At 39.8% G+C, this 9,955-nt stretch overlaps 1 protein-coding gene across 1 annotated transcript in view; it reads right to left on the bottom strand.

Moving 5' to 3' along the window:
- Positions 1 to 861: 861 nt before the first annotated feature.
- The window catches only part of ADCY2 (adenylate cyclase 2), a gene marked incomplete at its 3' end in the record, with an annotated part of 224,900 nt that continues 215,806 nt past the window's right edge, over positions 862 to 9,955 (bottom strand). The window contains exons 21-25 of the mRNA XM_081996352.1: positions 9,750 to 9,896; positions 8,488 to 8,595; positions 6,260 to 6,374; positions 2,337 to 2,461; positions 862 to 1,014 (exon numbers count right to left, since the gene is read on the bottom strand). Of these exons, the coding sequence (XP_081852478.1) occupies positions 862 to 1,014; positions 2,337 to 2,461; positions 6,260 to 6,374; positions 8,488 to 8,595; positions 9,750 to 9,896 (648 nt within the window). The remainder of the gene's footprint in view (positions 1,015 to 2,336; positions 2,462 to 6,259; positions 6,375 to 8,487; positions 8,596 to 9,749; positions 9,897 to 9,955) is intronic.

Below are 9,955 nucleotides of genomic sequence, written 5' to 3'. Positions count from 1 at the left end.
GACTGCAAAGGGCCTAGGATGCCACCCAAGACTGAAGGCAATAGAGGTGATTCAATTTCTGAAAGGCAATAGCAAGTCTAGCAGCTGTTGAGGTAGCTGGCCATAGTCTGCCTCAACATCTAACTGCTGAATAAAAAGCAGCAGTGGCAGCAGCAGAGGACGCGCAGGTTTAGAGCGACAGAAGCCATGGAAGGAAGCAAAACTAAGAGACAGCAACAGTAAGACAAAGTACATATAAACTTTTAATGAATTAACCTTACAAAATACAATAGCTTCAAAACATTTGACACGTTTGTACAAAACTATTCCAGCATTGTTAGTTCTCTCTTCAGAAAGAATGCCAGCAAGCCACCCAACGTGTCCCTGGCTATGAGATGCAACTGGTGATTACATCCAAATCATGTGTGGACTGAGTAAACTTATTTACAAATACTGTATACTTTAATACCAGATTAGTGGATGCTATTGGGGAGCGACTGTATTTTCCAGAAAACACCATGCATCAGAAAATAGTATGCACCCCTAGCTTTATTGCCTTTTCCCCCCGCATTTGCCACTAACATCTCTTTTTAGTCCTTTCAGGATGAGTTATCTCCTTTTAATTCCTATTCCTTCTTTTCTTGTCTTTGAATAACAGTGCAAGTAGCAGTACAATCTTTCAGTCCTATAGCGTACATTGCAACTGTCCTTGAACACAGAAAATTAAGGTGCAAGATGATGGCTCATGGGACTATTCTGCAGCCGTATTAAAATAAGTGCCACATACCAGAAAATAGCACGCATGTTAAGGGTCAAAATGTAGTTAAAAAGTGCGTGATACTTTCCTGAAAATATGGTATTGATGACACGTACAAGCATTCTTCAAGATGCCACGTTCCCTTGTGAAAGGGATCTTGTCATTTCAGTATGTACAAAGTACGTCTTCAATTCCCCTTTTCCTTTTACATTTATTATTCCTCTGCAAGTGCTCATGTACCCCAGTGTTTGCAGGACGTTGTTCGTCTCCTCTGTAACCTGCAACAATACAGGAATACAACCAATGCTGGCAACAGAGCAAAGCAGAATCTTCTTCCACAGTGTGAAGAGAATGTATGTTCTGAGCAATTGTAAGAATTTTGCTATAATGCTTATAAGGCCTTTGAGGGTCTGAAGTGAGGTTTGAGCACCTGAGCTTTCAAAGACTCTGTTGCTGGATGCCAATTCTAATCGCTTACATCAAGTATCAAATTGGGTATAACCATTTCTGTACCTAGGATTCCAAACACAGGCCTTGTCGATACACAAATGGTACTAGGGACAATACTCTTCCTCAGACAGTGTTTTTTGCAACTTCAGGAGCTGTTTTTCATTTCAGTAGACTCAAGCTTGTTCATCTTTTTGCAAATACTAAGACTGTGTGAATGAAGTGATAGGAAGACATTAGCATCATCTGTCAGCGCTCCTGTTGCCAGTTTCTCACGTAACTGGCAGTGAACCAAACTTTAGGTGCATTGTAGGTGAAAGCCCACCAGGACAGAGGTTGTTCAACAGCATCAGTTGTGTCAGACTGTGTTTCTTTGTGAAGCAAGCAACTGTTTGTCGATGTCAGTGCTTTGACATCCCTTCTGTTTTCAGTTTTGACTAACAGTTGGTAACTTTACTTTTCCATTATTTAGTTCTGAATAGTCTTAATACAGATTTCGAGTGCTCTCAGTTACATGCTGGGATCCCAAAGTGCTAGGCAGCATATTAGGCAGATACTTAAAATGTGATCCCTGACTGGAAAGTTAGTAAATTGAACGTCTTTTCTATACCGGTCTATCTATCATCTATACTATAATCTATACAGATAATAATCTATAAAGATTACTAATCAGCATGGCTCATTAAAAGGGAAGTTTCATGGTTGCTTTATGGATTTAACTTGATGTACAGCAGTTATGATAATTTCCTTCATTTAGAAATAATTAACATCAGGAATGCCCTTCAGAGATAAGGTAACTGGTATTTTATGAGTTTAGAAATTCAGAGAATAGAAATGTGATTTCCCTCAAATCCCCTCTTAATCTAGGGATGCAATTCCAGGCAACCCACGACTTCCTCCACTGTGTTGCTCTGTAGGGTCAAGACAAAGTTTTGATTCTCCTCTCATTTGCCTTATAAATTTCTTTCAATTCTTTACTTTCCCGCCCAAGGTCTAATTCTTTTGAAATGCACAGATACAGCAGTAGGTAATTTTTTTCTGTAGGCATCCTTAGCTCCAAAACACAGATCTGTTTAGTGTACAAATGTATGTTGTTTTTTCAGCACCAAACTCAAGAGATTAAGATAAATACTAGCACAAAACCAAGGCTTACTTGTATTTTATCTAAGACACCAGTGCTGTCCATCCTGCTGGCCACATTTACTGTATTGCCCCAGATATCATATTGTGGTTTTTGAGCTCCAATTACTCCAGCTATTACAGGTCCATGGTTGATACCTGGAAAATATCAGAACTTAGCATTAAGAAAGAAGATCCACCAAACAAGGACACACAGTGCATCTGGTAACATATCAAGTCAATGAACATGGTATTTGGCCCATGCTGAATAGTGAGTACAGCAACTAATAGTCTGTTCACAACTGTTTTATCAACCATTTACAGCAGGAGGATGTTAATTTTAAAATGCCAAAAGTTAGTTCATCTAATTTTAGTTTTACAGCTCCCTCCCATCTTGAGTAAAGTTGGTATATTCAACCATTAGTATCCTAATAACCTGCTACTGCCTTTATTAGATAGCATGAGGAACACACTGTGGGAGAGCAGCAGCTATACAATAACTTATTTTCATTTCTACTTGTAGAGCAAAGGGCTTCTCCTCTCTGCAACAGTTGATGGCCAAATCAAATTACTTTTACAGTATTCTTTGTTTCTTAAATGTAGAATAAACTAATGTGAATGAGCTGGAAGGATTTGAAGCCTTGTTCTGAAGGCTGGATTGCCCAGAGAATGGTCCTAAATAACTACAATATAAACATATGTGTTCAAATAATTTGATTAAGCATGGAGTAAGAGTAACAAATTGCTAGCTCTGAAATGCACACTGTAAGAGTGAAGAACAACATAGTATAGTCCCTCATTAGACTCTGAGCATTTTTTATCTTGCAGTCAATTTGTATTATATGTTACGTTTGTAAAGGGAGTGAGTTGTACTATGCCAGTAGTGAAGGAAACTAGGAGGCAAAATCAAAAGCACTACTGTTAACCAGTGTCAAATATAGTGTAATTGTAATTATACATACCGATGAACAGGAAAGCCAAGTTAGACCTAGTGAGAAATAAAACCTGGACAAGTGAGTAGTTTGAATTTCTAAAATTATCTCCATGTCAATGGATCATAACTGACTTCTATTAATTCCTTGACAGAAACCATCACTAGGGATATATCTATGTAGCAAAATGAAAGTGTGACTGTAGCACGGGGAGGCGTCTCAGAGCTGGCTCATCTAGCATGGATTGTATGGATCATAGCAGCATGGGCTAGCACCCAGGCTATAAGCCCACCTGGAAACACCTGATAAATATTAGTCTAAGTGCTTGGGATTAAATGCACAAGGGGACTTAGACCTTGCAACACTCTGCATTAACACCCAAGTCATGGGTGTGTCTTTCTGCCTCATGACATCCAATGTGTAGAAAGCACTAGGGACCTGAGAGTGGAATCCACAAAAGCAATATGCCGAGTAGCCCAAGCTGGCTAGCAGGGAATACTGAAGAGATGTGTGTGGCATATGCTCTGCCGTGGTCCAGAAATTAGGGCAGTGCGGTGGGACTTTCCTACAAAATGCAATGGGCAGGAGGTGACTATTTTTTTTTACCTCCTTCCTGAACCACCACTGCTGATGGTTTGAGTAATACCTCAGGGGCTGGAAAGCCAACTTCAAATTCCTCCTCCTTTGAGGACACTTCTACCCATATGTCTTAGGAACATGTTTTGGCCACCCAGGCATTCTGGGATGGGCTGCTCTATGTCATTCCTGCTGGTGCGGGTCTCTTTCGTCCTTTGTGTGACACACGTGAATGTTTGTTGGGGCAAGGCTGGAAGAGTAGTACTCTCAGTCCAAGTGAATGCTCTAACAGAGGGTGATACCATCTGTCTCTTTCTCTCATATCCAAAGAAACATTATTCCATGAAAAGGCAAATACTGTCCAGCAAATACTGTTCAGCAGGACAGACGGAGAATATCTCATTCTGAAGAATCCTACAGCCTAGACTCATTGCATTCTCCAGGGAATGGGGATCCCCGTGCTTAAGCAGCCTCAGCCAAAAGCAGGAACTAAATGAAGTTCACCTACAACACAGACAAATGTTCTAACCATGAAGCTGTACGGAAATCAACGTCAGCCTCTATTCTGTTCCGAAAAAAAGCAGTACCTGCGCAAGAATTGCTGCAAAAGCATATCTGAGCTTGTCTAATAAATCCGGCTAACAGAAGGGCAGGAATGCCTGGAATATAAACTAGGTGCTCCCCTCCCTTGCCTAACAACGTCAGGGCAGGATGTGTACCTCCTAAGGCACAACCAGCATTCCGGCACTCACAGAAAATGAAGGTCGAAAGCTGAGACCTCTAGCAAGTTGCAACAACTCTGGGGTTAGATGCTGGCTGAGGAAGGTTTTTACAAATGGCAGTTCGGGTTTAAATCCTTACAGTGGGGACTATGTTGGAGGTCAATGCTCAAATGTTTCTGTGCCTCTAATTGCTATGGATATCAGATGCATTCATGGTCAGGTGGTGGTGGGAAGTGGAGAAGAAATTAAGTGAAGATGGGAAGTGAAGATCTCAATGGTGCCTATATTGGATTAAGGTTGCAAAAGTGCCAGTTTGGAGCCTGTGTCCCTTTGTAGATTTAATCATTCCTCATTTCATGAAGCAAAGCATTCTGACTTATCTGGAACCTATAGCAAACACTTTAAAAACCACAAGTAGTTATCTTTTTTTCCCCCTAGAAAGTTTGCTTCACGATTCCCACTTTAAAGGAGTCAGTATTGCTTCAAACAATGTGGATTTAGCCCTGACACTCAGCAGCTCCTTATCTGTACTGACATTGCTGATATGCTTGCAAGTATGTGTCATGTGTCATCTACAGCAAGAAGAGAACTTTTATTCTGTACAGAAATATGGTATCTCTACGTGTTTCTTTTAAACCCCTCAAGTTCTGTAACGCTTTGAGAAGGAAGCATATTTCAGATTTGCTTTGTCATTTTTTAACCCTAGCAAGGAACACAAAATACACTGGCAAAGGAGTGCTCTCAGGAACACATCAATATTTCAAGTCAGAAGATAGCAAGTTTTGCCAGTGGGTGGCACTGTGAACTAAACATGAGAGGAGAAGCTGAACGGAAAAGCAAACGGCACAGCAAGAAAAAGGCAAGACAGGAGAATAACGGTTGGAAATCAAATACTTCTGACATGTTTACAGGATTTACGGGTTTCCAATATTTATTTACTGCTTTCATTTCACACTTTCCAAGTTACATATTGCATTGTAAAACTGCTGTGTACTGCTATCAGGAAATAAACATTTTGGAACATACGGTTCTTGACCAGCTCTGAATTAATTTATTTCATCATGCTCTCCCTGGCTTACTGTAGCTGCCTATTTCTTTTTTTAAATACCATGATGCACCAGTAGAAGCAATTAGAAGCTGAAACATAAGGGATACCCCTTTCAAATACAAACAACTAGTCATCTTTGCTCTTATTTGTCAATAACCACAGAATAACAAAGAAGATAAATACCTCCTTTGTCTAACACTGGGAAGGCATTTGTATGCTTGCTTGAGTTTAGTACATCTAAAATACTTCAAACTCCAGCCTCACTGGCCCCTTATAGTTCTTGTCCACCAAAACCATTTATATGGTTTTGTAAAGCCCTGCCTGGAGTCTTCTTCCATCCTTTGGCACTGATAAGCTTAAAAAAATTATGTAGTTAACAACCTCTAGAATAATTATTATACAGTTACCATAAAACAATTCAGAGTCAGTGGAACACATTTTTCAACAATTCTTTACTTAGGAATACTGCCCTTTTCTGAGTCCTGCCTTGAAACGCTCCTACAGCAGCTATGGTTAACGGGGCAATACCATGTAGGCTGCCTTTAAACATGGTGAAGATGGTACTGTTTACTTTCCTGGCCCTTTTAGTCAGTTCTACCAACACTTTAATCAGTTGATACTTCACAGTGAATTCTCCCCCTCCTCCATGATATGCTCATAAAAATCCTGTGATACATACCTACTCGTAACTTGAAGTCATTGAATGAATGTTTGTTTATGACATCCAGTTTCGCCACCAAGGCAAATGCGAACTCCACCATGGTTCCTATGTGCATATACTGTCGTTCAGGTTCCTGAATTTAAACAGCCAAGCAAACAGAATAAAATCATTTTCCTTAGCCTTAGTTGCTGTGAGAATACAAATAAAATAGGCTGAACACTTGAAAGCACTTAAGCCCTTAGGGATGTCCTAATGCCAGCAGGCAGCAGAAGAAAAGTTATGTAGAAGATGGTGCCCTGTCCAACATTAGTTAGATCAAACAATGGTAAATAGATCAGGATGCATTTTACTTACAGAATCGGGCAGTCTAGAGATGATAGATCCAAAACATGTCTAATCTGATGTTTTGATTGTGAAATAAATGATTAGCAGCTACCTAATCCCACAGGCACTCAATCATAGAATCACAGAATCATTAAGGTTAGAAAAGACCTCTAAGATCATCAACTCTAACCAACACCACCATGGATTTGTTCATTAATTTGTCCTAAGTGTCTGCTTCTATTTTATGCCCTTTAGTAATAAATAATGCTTGTGGACAGCCTCACAGAGACTCCTCCCGCTCACTGTTGTGCAGCTAAGCACGTTAGTTAATGCTTAAATTCCAGTGAAATTCACAGTTTTAAGAGTTCCTCCACTGATCTCATCTGGTAGGTAAGCAAGCACCTCTAAGAACATCTAATAGACCTGAAAATGATTAAAAGAGGAAGAGAGGAAGAAGGCAACCCATCCTCTGTCCCCCAATTTACTAGCTCAGAGCTTATACCACTTAAAAAGGCCATAGACTTAATGTCTCCTTGTACATCGACAGTGCAGCCTGATTTCTAAGTACTGGTTTGAGTCCCCTCGGGCTGAGGAGAAAGGCCCAGGGTAGGATCCTGACAAGAGAATAATTTTGTAAGAGATGGACCTCACTGATCTCTGGGAGAAAAGACTGAATCTTCCTCACTTCTTGATATAACGTGACAGAAGAGATGGACAGATGACAACTTCAGGAGATGATTTATAGAGCAGATGCATCAGCATAGGTGGGACAGTAGTGGTGCTTGCCAGAGCAGCTGTTTAGATGAATGAAGCCTGTTTCCTTTGGAGTTCACCCCTGGCTAAGACAGATGGTTTCCTGTTCAGTTGATGTATTCAGACTCCCTCCTTAGGAACTTAGGCTTCCTTGGGTGCTTGTTTTAAGCTGGGGGCTGTTCCCAGCAGTATGCCTAACAGTCAGTCACTGCCACACTGCAGCATTGGTGGATCTTCGGGCATCTGGACTGAAGGCTGCTGAGTTTTGGTGGATTTCCTTTGAAAATGTGTACTAAATTACCAAAGGAACATTAAAACTTGGATCTCTTGATTCACAGTTTGTGGAAATAACTCAAGTGGTAAATTTCTTCGTGTGCACACACTATTTTTAGTTGTGATTGAGAGATCCTCTATGTCTTCTAATCTCCAGTCTACAGTTCTGCATCTCCTTCATCCCCTTCACCTCCCTGTATTAAATGTCAGAGCTAACTTAAAATCGTTCTTTTTTTGTCCTCAGGATCCTTAAGGTCTATAGTTCAGGTGTTAATTGCTTCTGTCTGGAAGGAACATGAGTTTGGCAAGAATATACTAATCCTTAGTAGAGAATGTGTTGATTCATAATTGCTGTCTCTCTATCGCTAACCTGTAGTACTCTAAAGATCATGGCAACAGCAAGGTTTTTGCTTAAAAGTTATGAATTGCTTCTCTGAACTTTATTTCCACTGATGGCAGTGCCTAACCTACCCTATTAAGTAAACCAGAAACAAAGGAACACGTTCTCAATGCTGAGCCTGAGGGTTCTGTAACTGTATGGTTAATGTGGCTACTCAACCTTCCCATCTTACAATGGAAAATACCAATTCTTCCAGTCTTTTGTACACTCTATAAATGCAGTTCTGCTGCAGCATGTAACAATAAAATGCTGTATTGTATTTCGAGTTGGCTTGTTCTAGACTTAGCAAATACAGAGGTGGCATTTTCAAACCTCAGTGTGAAGAATAATTCATAGAGGCTACTAAACAAAAGTATACACTTTGCCAGTACAACACAATCTACATAAATAAGAAAAAACAAGGCCAAGAACATTATACATAACCTGCACTTTAACGAACAGAATTTTAGCCTTCATTTGAACGTGTTTTTTATCAAGCAGGAACTTTTTCCCATACCTGACACTGTTCTTGGTTGGGTGTAGCACTCAAACCTGTTGCTGCCATGTAAGTGCTTCCAATGGTCTTTATCTTTTCAACTCCACTGAACTTTGGCTTTGACAGTAACTGTAAAATAAGGACGATTATTCATTATTCAGATCAGCAGCCTGGTTACTCTAACAGCATTCTTACTCTAACAGCATTCAGAGCATCAATTCTTGGAACAGTTTCTTAATAGACACCAAATGGCTTCACAAATATATACAGGATGAAGGACTTAAGATGGATAAAACAATGCTTACAGACTCCAAGAAAAGGGAATTTCTATCTGCTAAAATACCTTTTTATTATAAAGGGACTAGATTTATACTAATGAGAATAAATTCCACCTTATTGGAAATACAGCACTTAAAAGTCAGTAGAGTATGATACTGGAACTGAGTCACCATGAGAGCCAACAGTTAAGCTTTAAGCAGCTTTCTGAAAGTAAGCATCTCTTCCATGCCAGTGGGATGGTTCATGCCAATGGGACTAACGTCCAAGGATTTTAGTTCACATCCCAGGTTGTTTTGAACATTCCAAAGTTCTCCAAATGGGTTTGTTGCTAAAATACCCTCTTATAAGCTGCACATCCACAAATCCAGACTGTGCTCTCTGAGTCATGACACGATCTTAACAGCTTTTCCTAGTATCTTCATCCCTAATAACTTTAAGACAAATACTGTTCTCAGTGGGACCTTTACAGCTGCCTTTTCACAATCCATCTGTAGTCATAATCTGTACTTGCTTGCAACTTTAGAGAATGGAATATTAAAACTTATACAGTCCTTTGAGTAGCTCATGTATCAGCTGATCAATGCTCTGTATAACGAGCCCAACACAGATCAGCAGGTGTAACACAAAGCTGTATTATTCTAGGGGACATCGATTTACGTACCTGACTTTAGGCACTAGTATTTAGAAACGGGAGTTAATATATGGCATGCAATATGAGTGCCTCATGAACTGCAGCTAAAGGGCAAAAATTTCTCCATCAGATATGCACATAGGATTCTCATTATAGCGAATCAAAAGCAATTGAGTAAGATGTTAGATCAATATCTGATTTATCCCACATATATCTCTCTTTCCTTTAATACTCCCTGTAAGTAATTTCCACATGACTAGGCACACAAAAGTTCTTTTCTGACAGCTCTTCCACTCTCCCTTTCATGTATGTTTGCTTACTGTTCCCAGGTTATTATGACTGAAACCATATGTTGACTGTTGGAAGTACATACATCATCAAAGTCAGCAATGATCTCATTTAGCAGCCTGAGACATTCCAAGCCTTCCTTATTAACATCAGATTCTGTGTAAAATTCCTTGAAATCCGGAACAGAGGCAAACATGACACAGACGCAGTCATATGACTGATGATATAAGTCCTGTCCAAAGGAAAACAGAACAGAAAAAAAATCTATCATACTCAGCTCTTATTAATATA

This window comes from Phaethon aethereus (assembly GCF_964289735.1).
Source record: "Phaethon aethereus genome assembly, chromosome: 2".
NCBI lineage: Eukaryota > Metazoa > Chordata > Aves > Phaethontiformes > Phaethontidae > Phaethon > Phaethon aethereus.
Note: the sequence above shows the minus strand (reverse complement) of the source record. Positions and strands in the feature narration are given on the sequence as shown.